The sequence below is a fragment of the Erinaceus europaeus genome, chromosome X (genome assembly GCF_950295315.1).
Source record: "Erinaceus europaeus chromosome X, mEriEur2.1, whole genome shotgun sequence".
NCBI classification, from domain to species: Eukaryota; Metazoa; Chordata; class Mammalia; order Eulipotyphla; family Erinaceidae; genus Erinaceus; species Erinaceus europaeus.
In genome coordinates this window covers 106,503,951-106,523,285 of record NC_080185.1, presented here as the reverse complement: position 1 = coordinate 106,523,285, position 19,335 = coordinate 106,503,951, and the positions used below count along the sequence as shown (strand labels likewise).

General features: G+C 39.5%; 1 protein-coding gene and 1 long non-coding RNA gene across 2 annotated transcripts in view; one reads left to right on the top strand and one right to left on the bottom strand.

Annotated features, from left to right (window-relative positions):
* The window catches only part of LOC132535774 (uncharacterized), a 128,926-nt gene that overhangs the window by 59,447 nt on the left and 50,144 nt on the right, over positions 1-19,335 (top strand). The window lies entirely within an intron of this gene.
* On the bottom strand, positions 15,555-18,416 carry LOC132535773 (spindle assembly abnormal protein 6 homolog). The gene has a single exon (XM_060182762.1). It carries the CDS (start codon positions 18,300-18,302, stop codon positions 16,335-16,337), a length of 1,968 nt encoding a protein of 655 aa, XP_060038745.1. The 5' UTR covers positions 18,303-18,416; the 3' UTR covers positions 15,555-16,334.

The window sequence follows — 19,335 nt, the reverse complement described above, 5'->3', positions numbered from 1 at the left end:
CCTCTCAATTTCTGTGCATCTCTATCCAATAATAAATAAATATGTGTTTTTTTTTTAAAAAAAAAAAAGAATCAGGAATTTAGTAGCTGGTTTTGGGAGTCAAGATCAGGCCCAAATCCAGTTGTTTGGGCATAGAACTTCATAGCCTTTTGTGCCCATAGTTACTAAGAAGCAGCCAAAATCATTATCCTCCGAGCCATTCATTAGCTGGTTATACCTCCTGTGTAGACAGAGGATCCTATCACAGAGGTTCCTCGAGGGATCTTCTCATTCATCTGAGGAAATAAAAGATACACAGCCTGAAGAGCTTTCTAAAAAAATGATAACTTAATTGAAACTAGTGTTTCTTTTATTCCCCAATATTTTGGAAATTAGCCTTTCTATTTAATAAAATTTAGCACTAGGGCACACTTTTGATTACCCTACTATTTTTAGATATCTGTAATAATGGGAATAAAAGCAGTTTATGATAGCATACATTTTTAAAAAATGGGTAAAATTTGTCATTTCCTATCATACAACAGTTTACTGAAATTAAATGATTTACATGAGGAAACAAATTCTGAGGAGGTGTTATACACATACATACACATAAGTGGTTTGTTTTGTTTCATTTTACCTTAATTCTTCTGCCACCTGGGTTATCACTGAGGATTGGTGTCTGTATAACACATCCAGTACTCCTAGTGACCATTTTTTAGAGAGACAGAGAGAAGTTGAGAGGGGAGGGAGAAGATAAAGAGGGGAAGAGAGAGAGAGAGAGAGAGACACCTGCGTCACTGCTCCTCCTTTGTAGGTGGAGCCTGGAGACTTGAACCCAAGTCCTTGCACATGGTAACATGTATACTCAACCAAGTGCACCACTCCTGGCCCCTGTAAGTGGTCTCAAGAGATGCTTCTCTCATTTACTCTCTAAACACTTGCTGAGTACCCACTGAGTCAGGTAATGCACTAGAGCACTGAGCTCCATCAGTTCAAGGTTAATTGCTCTCACGCCTACACCCAGAAGCCACTAGACTTCACCCAAACTTTATTTTTTAATTTGGTGTAGTTTATTAGTGGTTCAATAATGGTTTACAAAATTATAAAATTACAGAGGTATCATCCCACACCATATCCACCAACAAAGTTCTGTGCTCCCCCTCCATAGCTACTATAGTTCTCACAAAACCAAACTATTTTTAATATTGATTTATTTATTTTCCATTTTGTTGCCATTGTTGAAAACCAAACTGTTTTTAAAGACTTATTTATTTCTGAGAGAGAGAGAGAGAGAGAGAGAGAGAGAGAGAGAGAGATATCCAGAGAATCATTCTGGCACATGTGATGCTGGGGGTCAAATTCAGGACCCTGTGCTTGAGAGTCCAGTGCTGTATCCACTGCACTGCCTTCCAGGTTGCCCACAGTTTGTATTTTAATCTTCTGCTGATTTACCTTATTTTTAGGAAGCATACCTACTGTTTAATATGAAACCACAAGTACCTAGTGAAATATTTGCTACATACCGGCTAAGGTAGAGCTCATGCTCTCTACCTTCTTTCTGGGCACACAGCTAGTGTCAGTGTCAACGTGTCTGGGTAGTGACTAGTAGAGGCGAGACGGACTGGTTAGCTGATAACTCTTGGGGGCCAGGCCAGAGGCAGTGCTCACCAGAAGCCCTCTCCTTCCTCATCCAGAAACGATATGTAGAGAACTTCAAGGACCTCAGGGAAAGCAAAACTGGGAGATAAGAAGAGCATTGGTTTCTGTGCCACCTCTCCCGTCTGGCCAATCCTTAGTAGAGTGAAAAGATAAAGAAATGTGTATTTTATTAAGCCAGAAATTTCCAGGCTTTCATGCTGCAGAAGTTGAGTTTATCTCCCTAACTAGAAACGGAGGATTGAGAAATAACAGTGAGAATTCCTGTCACCCAGGGGCTCTCAGTTTAGTTTCTGAGCTTTGGAGAGTCTGCTAGGAATCAATGAATAATTGAAAAAAGAGGCTTTGTGATGGCTTACCTGGTAGAGTGCACACATTACCGTGCCCCTGGTCCCCACCTGCAGGGGGCAATCTTCAGGGGTGGTGGGACAGAGCTGCGGATGCCTCTCTCTCTCTCTCTCTCTCTCTCTCTCTCGCTCGCTCTCTCTCTCTCTCTCTCAATATAAAATAGAAAAGAAAAAAGAGAAATACAAAAAAATGTGACAATTGTGTAAAATGTGCTCAGAGGAACCACTGAAGGTGAAATTCTTCTCTCAACACTCTGTTATTGTATGTTGCTATACAATACTGTGAGAAAAACTTTGTGAGAGCTGAGAGGAGGTTTGTTTGCTCACTGCTGTGGTCCTAGTGCCTAGCATGGGATCTGACAAAAGGAAGATACCCCGTAAATATATGCTTCATTCATTCATTCATTCATTCATTCATTCATTCATTCATTCATTCATTCATATCATGATGCAAGATGGACCTACTAGGGAACTAACCACACTTGGAGCATCAGAAATGCCTTTCCTGATAGCATATGCAACTTGCTTAAGCAAGAACCTGTGAAAATTTCCCAGGATAGTCATTAAAATCTCCTTGAGGGGGCTGGGTGGTGGCAAACCTGGTTGAGCACATACATTACAATATACAAGGACCGAGGTTCAATCCCCTAGTCCCCCACCTGCAGGGGAAGCTTCAGTAGTGGTAAAGTAGTGCTGCAGGTGCTTCTCTCACTCCTTCTCTATCTCCATTTCCTCTCTTAGTTTCTCTCTGTCCTATCAAATAAATAGATATTAAAATAATGAAATAAAGAAATAAAATCAAATATCCATGTGGAGGGTGGAAGATAGCAGACTTGGTAGGTCACATACCTTGCCATGCATGGGGCACTGGTTCAAACCCCAGCACCACATGGAAGCAACATAGCTCTGTGCTATGGTGTCTTCCCCTCTCAGTCTCATACATATATATATGGAAATCGAAGCCCTGGCACCACGTCAATAAAATGAGATCTCCTTGGAAAACAAGCCTGAGACACTAGCTTTAAGTCAGGTTCAGTGGTCATCATTTCTCATTCACTCCCACTTCACATTTGAAGAAGTTGAAGCACAAAGAAATTTAAGAATGGCCCGAGGTGACAGAGACAGGATTTATATCCAGATGGTATGACATTAGAGCCCCTAGGGAGCCTTAGCTCTAAAAGAACTTCAGACAGAGAGAGAGAGAGAGAGAGAGAGAGAGAGAGAGAGAATATGTCAAGCAAAGTGCCACTTCAGTACACGTGATGCCAAGAGCACCCTCCCTTAGTACTTTTGTCAATTTCTCCACCAGTTCTCATTTTGTCTCTGTCTCCTGAAATACTAGATAATGATCCCTTCCACCTCTAGAACTTCAATAACTCCTGTCAGCCAGTATGGACTTTGGAGATATCAGAGGCGGAGTTCCGACTCTAACTGTCCATGAGATTGTAGCAGTCCTTTGTGAAAAAGTGGCCTGGCAGTGTGGGGGTAATGAACTGGTCACAGTATTATTGGACATGGTGTTAACTTCACAGCTCTTTGAAAGGCATTTGGCAAAGACTAACTCTTTCTGTAAAGCTCCACTGGAAATAAAGCAAAGTTCACTCCTCTTATCATTTGTTCACTCCAGGGCCATTGACAATCTGTGACTTTAAAAGATGTCTATGTCTTCTCCTCCTCTTCCTCCTCCTATTCTTCCTCTTCCTCCTCCTCCTCTTTGTTTAATTCCTAATGGTAGAATACAATAAGGTGTAAGAAAGAAAAAAATCACTTTTATCCATAGCTAAGAGCCCTGTGCTGTAATTCACAGAGAAAGGAAAGATTTGTTGGAATGACTTGATGGACCGCAGCGAGATGATTCTCATATTGATTCTGTTTCAGGGTTAACCTACAGACCTGATCGAATTAGGGGTATTTGAGTACTTGGAAACCATGGCTCTGCAACACCTTTTATTTCTCCATGCTTGCCAAACATTGTCTGAGAATGCTAGTAGCTCTGTGTGTTGATTTAATGCCACATATATTCACTCTCATAGTATCTCAGCTCTGGGAGTGGCATCCTTACCAGTATTCCAACTAGGGTTATTAACTCACTCTGATTTGTCTGAGAGGTCCTAGGTCTTAACACAATCCACACTCTGCAAGTCTGTTTACTGAGCTCCTTGCTCTATCTTGAACATCTGGAAAAGTGCTCAAAGCATGGGAGACATTACAATATTGTTGAGTGAAGGAATGGATAAGTGTGTCAACTGGCAAGAGAACTTTATGATTCGTTCTAGTTTTATGATTTCATGGTAAATGCTTCAAATCACTATTTTGTTACAACTTTAAGCTATTCTAAAAGATTTTGGGTCTACATTAATACAACAGCTAACTTTAGCAGTGATGACCTTTTCCCATGACAGCTAAAAGCATTTAGAGACTGATAAATATAAGTGGGTCCTTCCATAGTGTCATATGTCTGACAAGTGATGCCATTTAAAAATCAGAAACACTGAAAATCATGAGTAAAAAGTTAACCTGGATAATTGAATGCGACCATTAAACTATGAAAATAAGATGGTATGTTCAGTGGAGAAGCAATTACAGAAGCCAGAACTTCCAATTTCTGCATCCCATAAAGAATTTTGGCTGATGCTCCCAGAGGGATAAAAAATAGGGAAGTTTCCAATGAAGGGGATGGGACACGAAATTCTGATGTTGGGAACTTGTGTGGAATTGTATGCTTGTTATCTTACAATCTTGTTAATCATTGTTAAATGACTAATGGAATTTAAGATGGTAATTTTTTTCTTTTTTTTTTAATTTAAGAAAGGAGACATTAACAAAACCGTAGGATAGGAGGGGTACAACTCCACACAATTCCCACTACCCTGTCTCCATATTCCATCCCCTCCTCTGATAACTTTCCCATTCTCTGTCCCTCTGGGCGTATGGACCCAGGGTTGTTGTGGGTTGCAGAAGGTGGAAGGTCTGGCTTCTTCAATTTCTTCCCCGCTGTTTATGTACACTCCTATTAAAGTGTAGTCATATAAACCACTATTCAATTAATATGAGAGGGGAAAAATTGATCATATGTCTAGAACTTTTTAAAACACAGACTGAGTCTTTTAAATACATAAGCTGAGTTTTTGATATGTTGACTCTCTCAAAAGCCTAGACCAGGGAGAACAGAAGCAACTGGTGGCACCGCTATATTTGTATATATTGGCCCATTTTTTTGTTTTTTAAAAAATTATTTCTACTTGTGTTTTCCCAAGAGAAACTTTTGTCTTATTGTGTTGTCACTGCTCTGGGCCAACCTCTTCAAGTAGATAGAAACAGAGACAGAGACAGATATAGAGGGAACACACCACAGCACTGAAGCTCGCTCCTGTGTTGTTGGGGCTGGATTTGAACCTGGCTCACACACATGGCAACAAGCACACCATTCATTCAGGTCAGCTGTTTTGGCAGCCATAAGAAAAAAATTTAAAACACAAGTAGAACCTGAACTGGAGTTGGTGTATTGCACCAAAGTAAAAGACTCTGGGGTGGGTGGATGGGGGAGAGTACAGGTCCAAAAAGGGTGACAGGACCTAGTGGGGGTTTTATTTTTATGTAGAAAACTGAGAAATGTTATGTACAAACTATTGTATTTACTGTCGAATGTAAAACATTAATCCCCCAATAAAGAAATAAAAAGAATAAATAGCTTTTGGCGCAGTGGGTTAAGCGCATGTGGCACAAAGCGCAGGGACCGGCGTAAGGATCCCGGTTCGAGCCCCCGGCTCCCTACCTGCAGGGGAGTTGCTTCACAGGCGGTGAAGCAGGTCTGCAGGTGTCTATCTTTCTCTCCCCTTCTCTGTCTTCCCCTCCTCTCTCCATTTCTCTCTGTCCTATCCAACAGCAAATTGCATCAACAAGGGCAATAATAATAACCACAACGAAGCTACAACAAGGGCAACAAAAGGGGGGAAAAATGGCCTCCAGGAGCGGTGGATTCATGGTGCAGGAACCGAGCCCAGCAATAACCCTGGAGGAGGAAAAAAAAAATGAGCCAATATATACAAATATAGACAGATGGTTGTAGAAATAATAGTTAACCCATATCTGCAACCTTGGGAGAACTGCTGTAGCTTCCAATGGAGGGAATGCGAACACAGTACTCTGGTGGTGGGAATGGTGTGGAGTTGTACCCCCGTCATTAAAAAAAAAAAAGTTTCGGGAGTCGGGCTGTAGCGCAGCGGGTTAAGCGCAGGTGGCGCAAAGCACAAGGACCGGCATAAGGATCCCGGTTCGAGCCCCGCTCCCCACCTGCAGGGGAGTCACTTCACAGGCGGTGAAGCAGGTCTGCAGGTGTCTGTCTTTCTCTCCTCCTCTCTGTCTTCCCCTCCTCTCTCCATTTCTCTCTGTCCAATCCAACAACGACGACAACAACAATAATAATAACTACAACAATAAAACAACAAGGGCAACAAAAGGGAATAAATAAAATAAAATAAAATAATTAAAAAATAAGTTTCTATTGGGAATTATTCACTTTGATGGCTTTTTCTTTATGTTTTTATTTATATGTAATAAGAGGAAGTTCACATTTTGAAAATAAAACTAGCAGGTATAGTTAAGAATTCTGCAGGATATGATTTAAACATTTAAAAGATGATTTCAGGGAGTCGGATGGTGGCGCAGCAGGTTAAGCGCATGTGGCGCAAAGTGCAAGGACTGGCATAAGAATCCTGGTTTGAGCCTCCGACTCCCCTTCCCCACCTGCAGGGGAGTCGTTTCACAGGTGGTGAAGCAGGTCTGCAGGTGTCTATGTTTCCCATTCTCTGTCTTCCCCTCCTCTCTCCATTTCTCTCTGTCCTATCTAACAACGACGACATCAATAACAACAACAGTAGTAACTACAAAAACAATGGAAACCAACAAGGGCAACAAAAGGGAAAATAAATAAATAAATATAAAAACATTTAAAAAGATGATTTCATTATCTTCTTTTTTAAAAAATTTATTATTGGATAGAGATAGAGAGAAATTGAGAGGATTCCGGCAGATCGAGAACGAGAACACCTACAGTTCTACTTCACCACTCCTGAAACTTTCCCTCTTCCGGTGGGGACCAGGGGCTTGAACCCAGGTCCTTGCACACTGTAGTGTGTGCACTCAATCAGGTGCGCCACTGCCTGGCCCAATTTCATTACCTTCTAAACTTTAGTTTGCTCATTTAGTGTCCTTATTGGAGGAACTGTCAGTTTTAGCATTTGAGATAAAGTGTGAGAGTGACTAAAATTCTGGGTTTATCATAAATACACTGGGAAGTAATTAGTAACATTGCTTAATTATCTTTGTCCATCTTGGAAAGTTAGGTCAATTTGGGGGCTTGGAGATCAGAAGGTTGGCACTCTAATACAATATTACAATATCTACCCTTGTATCAACATGTGTCTTTGGTGGTCTGTATTCCCTCTGATTTCTGGTACTTAACTGTAGAAATTGACCTTCATTAATTACTCATCACTTGAATGTTAGAGAAAGTAGTCATGCCTCGATCTCTCTGGATTTACAGAACCCTGGCAGTCTAGATTGAAGTTCTTCAACCTTTCAGAAAACAGAAATACTTTATAAGTCATGATTTTGTTCTATATATTTACTTCCTCTTACAGAAACATTGATAATGTGTTCATCAAGTCTTTTAATTTTTTATCTTGGGATCACAACATTTTCCTCCATCACGTCTTGCATGAAGATGTAACCAATCAGTACAGTAGACTGTAGGCAAGATTATATGCCCTCATTTGGAGAAAAAAACTAAAATCTTAGAGGTCTTTTTTAAACTCTCATCTCATCTCCTGACTGAACACTGAGCAGCCAGTAGAGGATTCCACAGATGATTTATGAGAAAGAAGAGACTTTGATCCTAGGGACACTAGTCAGACCAAAGTTACCCAGTCTAACCAATTAGCTGGAAATATCTGTCCTGGAGTGTGTATTGGCAAGTAGTTATTAAGTCACTGAGATTTAGATTTGATTCTGTAGTTGGACCTACCGTGAATAATAAACTCCCCTCTGTACTGCAATTAACCAGACATTTATTCTGTTGTCTGGCTTAGTTTCCATTCTAAATGAAGGAAATGGACAATCATTCATGACACCAACTGATTTGACCAATTATATATTGCAATGATTATATTTGGGGCACGTGGAAACAAGGTCTAAACTTGACTTCCAGGATTCATGTTCCTACACTGTTACCACGTTATAGGTGAGCAGAGAAAGTAAAAATTAAAGAACCACTTCATATTACTAAAGATATTGTTTCATTTTTTCATCCAGCGGCACATTAGGCAGATACTTAACATATAGATTAGCAGCCTATTAATCTGCATATATGTTTGCAAATGAAGTTAGTTTTGCCCTAGTAATGTGAACTCTTCTACATTGTGCATTACCTCTGGGCTAAGGTCAAGTGGATGTAGCTAATCCTCAAAGAAGAAATTTCCATAAAATTATGAGAAATCAAAAGTAGTGAATTGTAATATAAGCTTGGAGAAACTTAAATTATGACTTTTTAAATTCTTCTAGAGAAGAGAAAATCCTTGACTGCTAGAGGAAAATGTGTTTTATTTTTTTTAAGGAATCTGAGGCATGAGCTTATATATTTAAATGGCATTATTATTTATTATTTATTTTCCTGTTATAAAAGAAGAATGTTTATTTTTCAAAGTGTATTGTTTAATGCCTAAATATTTTGATATTTTTCTGGATTGCTTCTGTTATGATTTCTAGATTAATTCCATTGTGATCAGAGAATATACTTCTTTTTTCTACAGCATCCCTAGGGCTCAGTGTCAGCACTACGAATCCACTGCTCCTAGTGGCTATTTTTTTCCATTTTTATTGCATAGGATGGAGATAAATTGAGAGAGGAAGGGGAGATAGAGAGGGAGAGAGAAAGACAGACATCTGCAGACCTGCTTCACTGCTCATGAAGCGTTCTCCCTGCAGGTGGGGAGCCGCTGGGGATCGAACCCGATTCTTGCACGGGTCCTGCACTTCATACTGTGTGCTCTTAACTGGGTGCACCATTGCCTGAACTCCTCAGAGAATATGCTTTGTATGACTCTATTTAAAAATATTGTGTTTTATATCCCAGAATGAAGTCTATATTAGTGGATGTTTTGTGTGAACTTGAAAAGAAAATGTATTTTATTGTTGTTGAGTCAAGTATTCAATTAGATTCAGTTGGTTGATAATGCTGTCCATGTAAATTATATCTTTACTGTTTTTCTATCTCCTGGATATTTCTGCTGCTTTCTTTTCTTATTCATAGGGAGAGAGCTCTTGAAATCTCCAACTGTAGGGGCTGGGTGGTGGCACACCTGGTTGAGCGCACATATTACAGTGTGCAAGGTTCAAGCCCCCAGTCCCCACCTGTAGGAGGAAAACTTCATGAGGGGTGAAGCAGTTCTACAGGTGTCTCTCTGCCTCTCTCCCTCTCTATCTCCCCCTCCTCTCTTTTTCTGTCAAATAAATAAAGATAATTTTTTTAAAAAAGAAATCTCCAACTGTAATTATGGATTTGCTGGTTTTCTCTTGCAGTTCTATCAGTTCTTGCCTCATGTAATTAATTTCATGCTACATCATTAATCACATACATATTAAGAATTTTTTTGTCATTGGGGTTATCATTGGGATTCAGTGCCTGCACAAGCCCAGTTTTAGTAGCTACTTTTTTGTTAGAGTATGGGAGACAGAGAGTAGGTGCAAGAGACAGAGAGAAAGAGAGACACCCTCGCCACTGCTTCTAAAGCTCCCCCTGCCTCCCACACAGATGGGGACCAGGGATTTGAACCTGAGTCCTTGAATATGGTATCATGTATACTGTGCTGGATGAGCCCAGCCCCATATTAAGTGTTCTTATGTTTTCTTGGAGAATTTTAAAGATTTGTAATGCCAGGCAATGGCGCACCTGGTTAAGCACACACATTATAATGTGCAAAGACACCAATTCAAGCCCCTGGTCCCCACCTGCAGAGGGAAAGCTTCACAAGTGGTGAAGGAGGGCTACAGGAGTCTCTCTGTCACTCTCTATCTTCCCCATCCCATCTCAATGTCTGGATAACTCTGTCCAAAAAATAAAGATAATAAAATTAAAAAAATTGTAATGTTCATCTTCATTTCTGATAAAAAAGTCCTTGGTCTGAAGTCTACTTGGTTTGAAATTAATGCAGCTATTCCAGATTTCTTTTGACAAGTATCAGCAGTGTATGTATTTTCTCCATTCCTGAAATATCTATCTATCTATCTATCTATCTATCTATCTATCTATCTATCTATCCATCCATCCATCTATCTATAATTTATTACATAGGAAATACAAAGTCTTTCACTTAAGAGGGAGGAAGGGAAGCAGAGGGAGAGGGAGAGGGAGAGATGGCAGAGCACCTCTCCAGCACATGCATTGCTGTGGACTGAAGAGGGAAATTCAGGCAGGCAAGTCCAAATACCCCGTCAGCTGAGCTGTTTCCCTTGGTTGCCTTGTCTTTATATTTGGTATAGGGTTCTTATAGATAGCCTCTAGCTATATCTTGTTTTGTATGTGACTGTGTTCTCTTTTATAAGTATACTTGTCAGATTGGACTAGGGCCTACTCCATTGGCTTCAATTCGACTTAATTACCTCTTTAAAGTACTGGAGATTCAGACTTTGATATATGAATTGGGGTTGAGAAAAACTATTGTCTTATAGTTATTTTAAATTCCTTGTCTGATAATTCTTGAATCTCTGCCATAGCTGAACTTTTTTCTCACATTTGCCTTGTCCATTTAGATTTTCCTCCCTTAGCATACCTTCTAATTTTTATTTTGCTGGAAGTTGGATGTGATATATTATGTAGAAAAATCAGATCTATCTCTCATGAAGTTTTATGTGATTTGGCTGGAAGGTAGGCTGTTACTGTTTGATGTGGCTGTAATGTCTGAAGCTAAAATGTCATCCTGCATTCTTGTTCATGTCTCTCCTTTTATATTCTGACTTCCCAAGCAAGAGACCCTTTCTGGAGCTGGATTTCAGTACAGTACTCTTTCTAATTTAATCTCCTGACATTATACAGGAATAAAATGGCTGTATTTGTAAAACAAGGGGATGTTCTAGAATGGTATACTTAGGTTTTAGTCTTCTTTAAGCCAGTGACCTTGAGAAGTGCTTTACAGCCTTCTTTTTCCTACGACAACTAGAGAGAGTTGGGTATCTCCCTTCCACTGGATCAGTTAGACTCTGGCAAAATAGTTTCTCTTGAAGACACATCATTGTTATAACAACTCTCTGGGCTCATCTCAGATCCTCTGCTCCCACATACCACACCCAACTGTAGGCAGCATCAGGGAATCTCCCCTGATCGTCACACTGAGGACCAAGTCAGGTTTCTGGAGGTATGACAGTATGTGTATCCTAAAGGCCTGGGTCCCCTAAATTTTATCTTTCAGACTGGTTGATATTGTTTCCAGCACTTACACAATCATCCTTTTAGTAGGAACACTTACCAGCCTACCAGGCTCCCACAGCAGGTTCTGACTCTGGTGTACTGTGACCCTCTGGGTTATGTATTGTTCTACTTCCTGGTGCCAGTTTGCCCTGTGTCTTCATACTGTTAATGAACCTAAGAAGGGTCTTCAAGTTTTGGTGGTTTTTTTTTTTCCCAGCGTTTTTCTTGTTGGGAGGGTGGAACTGATGACTTCTAAGCTCCTTATTTGTAAACTGGAAACCAGAAATGTTTATTTCTGTGCATTAAGAAACATAAGCAAAAAAGTGGTGGTGCACCTGGTTGAGCATATAATGTGCAAGGATGCAGGTTGGAGCCCCCGGTCCACCTGAAGGGGGAAAATTTCATGAGTGGTGAAGCAGTGTTGCAGCTCTCTCTCTCTCTCTCTCTCTCTCTCTCTCTCTCTCTCTCTCTCGCTTTCTATCTCCCCTTTCCCTCTCAGACTCTGGCTGTCTCTATCCAATAATAAATAAAGATAATTTTTTTAAAAGAAGGTTAAGCACACATAGTAAGAAACATAAGCAAAGAGAAGAACACAGGGATGCCTAATCTCATCAGCCTGAGCTGATAGGTTCTGTAAAGGATGTCTAGAATTTTTGAACACTACAAATGAGAAGGTTAATTGGGGCAACCACTTTGGAAAATACTTCAACAGTAGCTACTAAATCTGAGTGCATGTATACCCAGTGACCCAACTTCTTCACTCTCACACATATGCAATCCAAAGAAATGTGAGGGTGTACATGTCGCATAAATGCAGGAGCCTGTTTGTAGCAGCAATGCTCATAGTAGCCAAATCAGGAAGCAATCCAAATAGCTGCAACAGTAGAATAAATAAGTTAATTCTGATATATTCATACAGTTAAATATTATACAATAATGACAGCATGTTGCAATGTGCAACACATGAATGTAATATTGAAAGAAAAACTCAGATACAAGAGACTATACTATTTAATAGATGACTAACTTATATAGAATTAAAAGACAAGAAGAAATATTTCTGTTTGTCTGTTTCATTAGGGAAATAATAATGCACCAGCCAGTTGTCACGAGTATAATTTGTTTAGTTAACATTTTATTTTATTAATGAGAGAAAGATAGATAGATAGATAGATAGATAGATAGATAGATAGATGGGGGCTGGGGGAGGCGGAGACAGACGAGAGCACTGCTCAACTCTGGCTTATGATGGTGCTTGAGTTTGAATCTGGAATTTTGTAGTCTCAGGCATAAAAGTCTTTCAAAGAACCATCATTCTGTCTCTCGGGCCTGGCCCAAGAGTACAGTTTCTTATCTCCCTGTGATAAGTGTCTGCACACCTCTCCTACCACGAATTTAAGTCCTCCTGTACCATCGAGCACTAAGTCCCTAATACTCCCACAACTTCTTCCCACTTTCCCTGCTTGGGTTCTTGACTTAACTGCAACACACCACACGTAGTGCATGTTTCAGCCTGTGTTTTAAGACAGGAAGAGGGTGGGAGAGCCAGCATAGTGATTATACAAAAATATTTCCATGTCTGAGGCTCCAGAGTCTCAAATTCAATCCCATGCTCAACAACAAAAACATAAAGCAGACCTGAGCAGTGGTCTTGTACAAAAGGAAGGAGGAAGAGGACTAGGAAGAGGAGGGAAAGAAGGAGATGAGAAAGGGAGTTGGGCAGTAGCGCAGCGGGTTAACCGCAGGTGGCACAAAGCGCAAGGACGGCGTAAGGATCCTGGTTTGAGCCCCCGGCTCCCCACCTGCAGGGGAGTCGCTTCACAGGCAGTGAAGCAGGTCTGCAGGTGTCTATCTTTCTCTCCCCCCTCTGTCTTCCCCTCTTCTCTCCATTTCTCTTTGTCCTATCCAACAACAATGACATCAATAATAACTACAACAATAAAAAACAACAAGGGCAAAAAAAGGGAATAAATAAAATAAATATAAAAATTAAAAAAAAAGAAGATAAGAAAGAGGAGGAAAACACAGGAAGAAATAGTCTACGGAGTGTTGAAAATCAGGATGGTTGTTACCCTCAGGGTTGGTGTAGTAACTAGAATCACAGGAGGATTTGAGGGTGCCGAATATATTCAGTTTCTGGATATGAATGGTCTTTTTCTCTTTAATTTTTTATAGCTTATTTTTATTTATTTAATTATTTAAGAAAGGAGACATTAACAAAACCGTAGGATAGGAGGGGTACAATTCCACACAATTCCCACCACCCAATCTCCATATCCCACCCCCTCCCCAATAGCTTTCCCATTCTCTATCCCTCTGGGAGTATGGACCCAGGGTCCTTGTGGATTGCAGAAGGTGGAAGGTCTGGCTTCTGTAATTGCTTCCCCGCTGAACATGGGCATTGACTGGTCAATCCATACTCCCAGTCTGCCTCTCTCTCTCCTAGTAGGGTGGGTCTCTGGGGAAGCGGAGCTCCAGGACACTATGGTGGTGTCTTCAGTCCGGGGAAGCCTGGCCAGCATCCTGATGGCATCTGGAACCTGGTGGCTGAAAAGAGAGTTAATATACAAAGCCAAACAAATTGTAGAGCAATCATGGACCCAAGGGTTGGAATAGTGGAGATAAAGTGTTGGGGGGTACTCACTGCAAACTCTAGTATACTTCTGCTTTCAGGTATATATTTTGCCCTAATTTATGGATACGTGTGAACATATGCTCTATCTCACGGAACCTGGTCTATATCTAGGTTTTGGGACTTTGTTTGGAAGTGAACCACCTGGGATGGAATTAGAGAATGCTAAGAAAGGAAAGGTCTCACCCAAGTAATGAAGCTGAAGGGTTGTCATTCCACACCTGAAGTCTCTGGACACAGTCTGAGCTGAAGCATGTTGAGGTGGCAATTGTTGCGCTGATTAGGTTGCGATCGGCTGATGCAATATTATTTGATATGAATTGGGAGAAGCATGCGGGAAAGTGGTCCCTACCCTAAGGTTCCAGGACTGGGGGAAATATAGGCTCTATAGTGGAAATGTGAGGTTCCTGCTGTCTTAGGGTTCAAGAAGACAATGGATAGTTATTGTTATCATCACATTATTTGGTAATTGGGTTAACTTTGAAAAGTCCCTTTCTTAGGGTTTATTGTATACTACCCAGTATTCTCTTTTTTTTTTCCTGTTTTTAAATATTTTAATGCCATATCCCCCAAATACTTTATTAACAAAGCTCAGTTCACAGGAATACATTAAATGCAACCTTCTGATTATTAACACATGTACAACTTTACACTGCAAAACAAATCAAAATTTAAGAGGTAGAGCAAAGAATCAGCACACTTAAGTCTGTGTATGTACATTACATATAAACAACATTTTTAGCAAATTGACATCAAAATCATCTCCATCCTATCTTGGGCATTCTTACAATTTTCTTTGTATGGATATGCAACATGGTATCTGCACCCCTCTTATACACACACACCAAGAGTTACCTGTATGCTGCACATCCCTATCCAAAGCCTGTCATGTTTAGTATATTACAAATATTTACAAGAAAACATCCTAATATTGTCCAGAGGATTCTTTCATGATTACTAAGTGCTTTCAAGGTACTGTAACCAAATATTCTTACATAGCATATCTTAATGAAGAAAAATATAGTCACTGCCTAATTATGGTTACTAATTTTTAAAAATTAGGTCCCTATTTTAAGAAAGCTTACAGTTTCAAGAATAAGAATTATGACTTCATTTATTATAAAACTTAGCAAAGGCCTGTTTTACCATACTGAATGTCACTAGTATCTTGAAGTGGTTTTGTCTCATCTGTTACTATGTCCTTAAAGATAATTTTTAAAGAATCATATAAACATTTAAAATTTTTGCAAACAAAAATAGAGGCTTCATAATACACATCATCTCTGTTGAATGAATGACTGGCTATCAATAAGAAAACACTCATTCATGGTGAATTTTTAAAACCCTTATCCCCAAGAAGCAATTATTTGAAATTTTGTTTCTATGGAAGAAAAGAAAGCTCTCACTTTTCTAACATTTATTTTGCCTATACTTTACTAACCAAATATTAAAATGAACTTGTCTTTGATAAGAAAAACAGAATATTCATGATGTTGTATTAAAGATTTTGTACAGTACTAATTTTCAAAAGTTTCACTGCATAACAAAATTAATGAAACTGCAATGAGTGAGAAAAGGTAGATGAGATTTCTAGAAGCATTAAAAATCTGTAAATTGTAGCTTAATAACTTAAATCAGTAAAGCACTTCACACCAAACTGGTTATGTCCAATTACTGTCCAAGTAATTTTTATATAAATTGATCAAAATTACTTAATAGGCTTTATAATTAAGGTTTTTACAGAAAATGTTTACTTGCTATGAACAATCCATTTAAGGTAATTTTAAGATTTTTTTTTCCCTTTACTGTAAAACATCAATAAGAAAGTTCTCAGGAAAACAAATCACTTTCCCTTATAATGCTCAGGTGGCAAATTTAAGACTTCCAATTCTTTGGTTTCATGTTATGTCTGAGCAGACTATTTTACCCAGATACTCAGTATAATTTGAATGTCCCATATAAGAATCAACTCATTCCTTACGACTTTTAGAAATATCTAAGAATTAAAAAAAATTTCATACTATTAATTCTGTCAAGCACCAAGTTCATAGATTAAAAGTATCATTTACTCAGAATTTTCACCCATCTACAAGAATGGATTCATGTCACAGGTTGACTGTCCATAAACAACAGCAAGAAGGAGGGATCTAACAGTAGTTCAGATAAACTTTGAAACTTGCCTATTTAGAATTTGATCTATTTTCTAATCACCCAGGTTTCTAAATTTCAATAAAAAGTAAAGATGACATTAGGATTAACTGTTGGGAAGCTGCCCAGGGAAATAGGCTGACGATGCAGAAGACAGTCCTGCTGGTTTTGATGTCTGTGATGTCCCCAAAGGGCCATCTTTGTGATGATCTGGATTATTAAATAGATTTTGACTGAGTCCGCGTAAAGGAATGCTATCTTCCCTTTTTTTCAGGTATTTGGATTCCAGTCCTAAATTTTCACCATTTTCTTTATCAGTTGAGGAAGGCATACTGATTGCTGTTCCTGACTGAACATCTGAGGATGTATTTGCTTTTGTAAATTGCAAGTTAAACTGAACCTTTGGTCCTGAAACTGGATGGATGGTATTTTTGGCAGGTATAAAATGAGGGAAGGTATTTTGGAATGCATACGCAGAAGAAACAGGATAACCAATCCCACAGGCTGGGTATGTCAGTCTACCATCAACCACATTAGGGTTAGGAGAAATTCCACTTCTGATTGTATTGCTACTAGAATGTACAGGTGGAGTGGCAGAAGATCCCAATAAATCTTGCTTTCTCACTACTTGATTTTCATTTAGTTCTTTATTTAACCATGTAATTAACTTTTCATTATTTTTTAGAAGCTGTTTTCTTTCTTCAAGTTTTTGAACTGTAGCTTCTAATTGTTCTTGTAATTTGCACACCTCTTGCTCTTTCATTCGCAGAGACTGTCCAACATCTTGTAATTCTTTTTGTTCCTTTTGTAATTTTTCTTCTTTCTCAGCCAAGAGCTTCTCTTGCTGAATAGTAACTGTATTCTTCAATTTCAATTTACCCATTAAAGTTTTCAGATCCCCTTGTAGCTTCTTGATAATTTCATTTGCCTTAAGAAGTTCTGCTGATAACGATTTTATAGTGGCTTCAAGTTTTCCTAGCTGTACCTGATTTTTCTCACCATTTTCTTCTAACGCAATCTTTTGTTCCTGGATGGTATCAAATGCTTCTTTTGTTCTTAGAACAAGTTGGTCCTTATCCTTGATTTCCTGTTCTAAGACAGCCACTTTTGTTTGTAGCTGATTAATAAGCTTTTCTTTCTCATGACATTCAACATCTAGTGTAGAATTCTCTCTTCGCAAAGACAATACTTCTTGCTTGGCCCTCTGGACCTCCTCTTCAATGCCAGATAATTTGGCTTTAAGCTCTCTGATGGTAGAGTCTCCTTTATATTTCCTTTCAGTTAGGTCTTTATTGGTTGCTTCTAACTCAGACAGTCTATTTTGTAGCTGCTGAATGTTTCGTTGGTGGAGGGCTTCTAAATCTTTTTTCTGTTGTTCATGCTGCTGTTGGTATTGCACCTGTGCCTGCAAGGCTTTTTCCTTCTCATTTGTCAGTTCCTGAGAATGTTTATTTGATAATGCTGCTGTGTGTGATGCCCATTCATTCCTTAATTTATCTAATTCTTGGATTTTTTCTGATAATGTCTTTTGGGTAAAATTCAGTTGCCTAGTAACATCATCTAGTGACTGCATCAATGATAATTTTTCTTCCTTGCTACATTTCAAACAGCCTGCTAGAAATTTCTTTATTTCCACATCATTTCCAGGTAAAAGTTTTAACGATAGGTGCGTAAGGTGTTTAAAAGGGTTTGTCTCTACCACATTTAAAAAGGCAGGTGAGCTATCCAAAATAGTTGTTGGAGAAACTAACTGTAGCAAAAACCTTGGAATTTCTTTGGTGTATTCCTGAGTGCACTGCTGAAGGAGATCAATAAACTTTTGTGGGAAAGCTAAGAAGTCTACCAGAAGACCCTGCTGGAACTTTAAGCTCTGAAAATCTTCCTCAGATATGACGAGGTTATACAGAAAAAATGGATCAGAGTCATCAGTCAGACGAATAATTAAATCCTTTCTGTGAACTGGATTAGAAACTGATTGTAGTTCAATGCTCACTCTAACACTTACTCTCCTCTCCTCGCAGTCTTTGCACTTCACCTGCAACGGGACTAGCTGCTGGAACAGAACCTGGCTCATGTTCAAGCGCTGTCCCGGCTGCGGTGCGGAAAGTCCAACCCGTGCGCCCCGCAGCCTAAGCTTAAAATGTGTCTCCGTACAACTAAAGTTTGAGTTTGGCGCTCCGCTTCGGCGGAGGAGGCGGAGAAAGAAAAACGGAGGGAACGCCGGGAGAAGTTTGGGCTTCGCCCCCAGTATTCTCTTTAATTTTTTTCCTCCTCCAGGGTTATTGCTGGGCTCGGTGCCTGCACCATGAATCCACCGCTCCTGGAGGCCATTTTTCCCCCTTTTGTTGCCCTTGTTGTTGTCGCCTCATTGTGGTTATTATTATTACCATTGTTGATGTTGTTCGTTGTTGGGTAGGACAGAGAGAAATGGAGAGAGGAGGGGAAGACAGAGAGGGGGAGAGAAAGACAGACACCTGCAGACCTGCTTCACTGCCTGTGAAGCGACTCCCCTGCAGGAGGGGAGCCGGGGGCTCGAGCCGGGATCCCTTTGCCGGTCCTTGTGCTTTGCGCCTAACCCACTGCGCCACTGCCTGACCCCCTCTCTTTAATTTTTTAACTAGTGATTTAGAAGTATTTTACAAGATAATAAGATAACAAGGGTATAGCTCTCTATCAGACAGGCTGACTACTTTTTTTTTCTTTTCAAGTTTATGTGTTTCAGTTCTCTGTATTCCACAAATGAGTTTCACTAAGCAGAATCACTAACCAGTTCTATCCATTTTGTCCCGAAGAACACAGTATCACCTTTTAAAACTGCAGAGTAGTGTTCCATGGAGTGTATGTCCCTTAACTTCTTTATCCAGTCTTCTGTCGATGGGTATTTCAGTTGCTGCCGTATTTTAACTGTTGTGAATAATGCAGCTATTAACATAGCAGTGTATATGTGCCTATAAATTCAAAACAAACAACATAAGAATAAAAAGAAATGCAGTAATTGGGAAAATATATTGTTTATCACACATCTGACAAGCAATTGATATCAAACATCTATAAAGAAAACATACAGCTCCACAAAAGGAAAAGAATAACCCAATTAAAATCTGGAC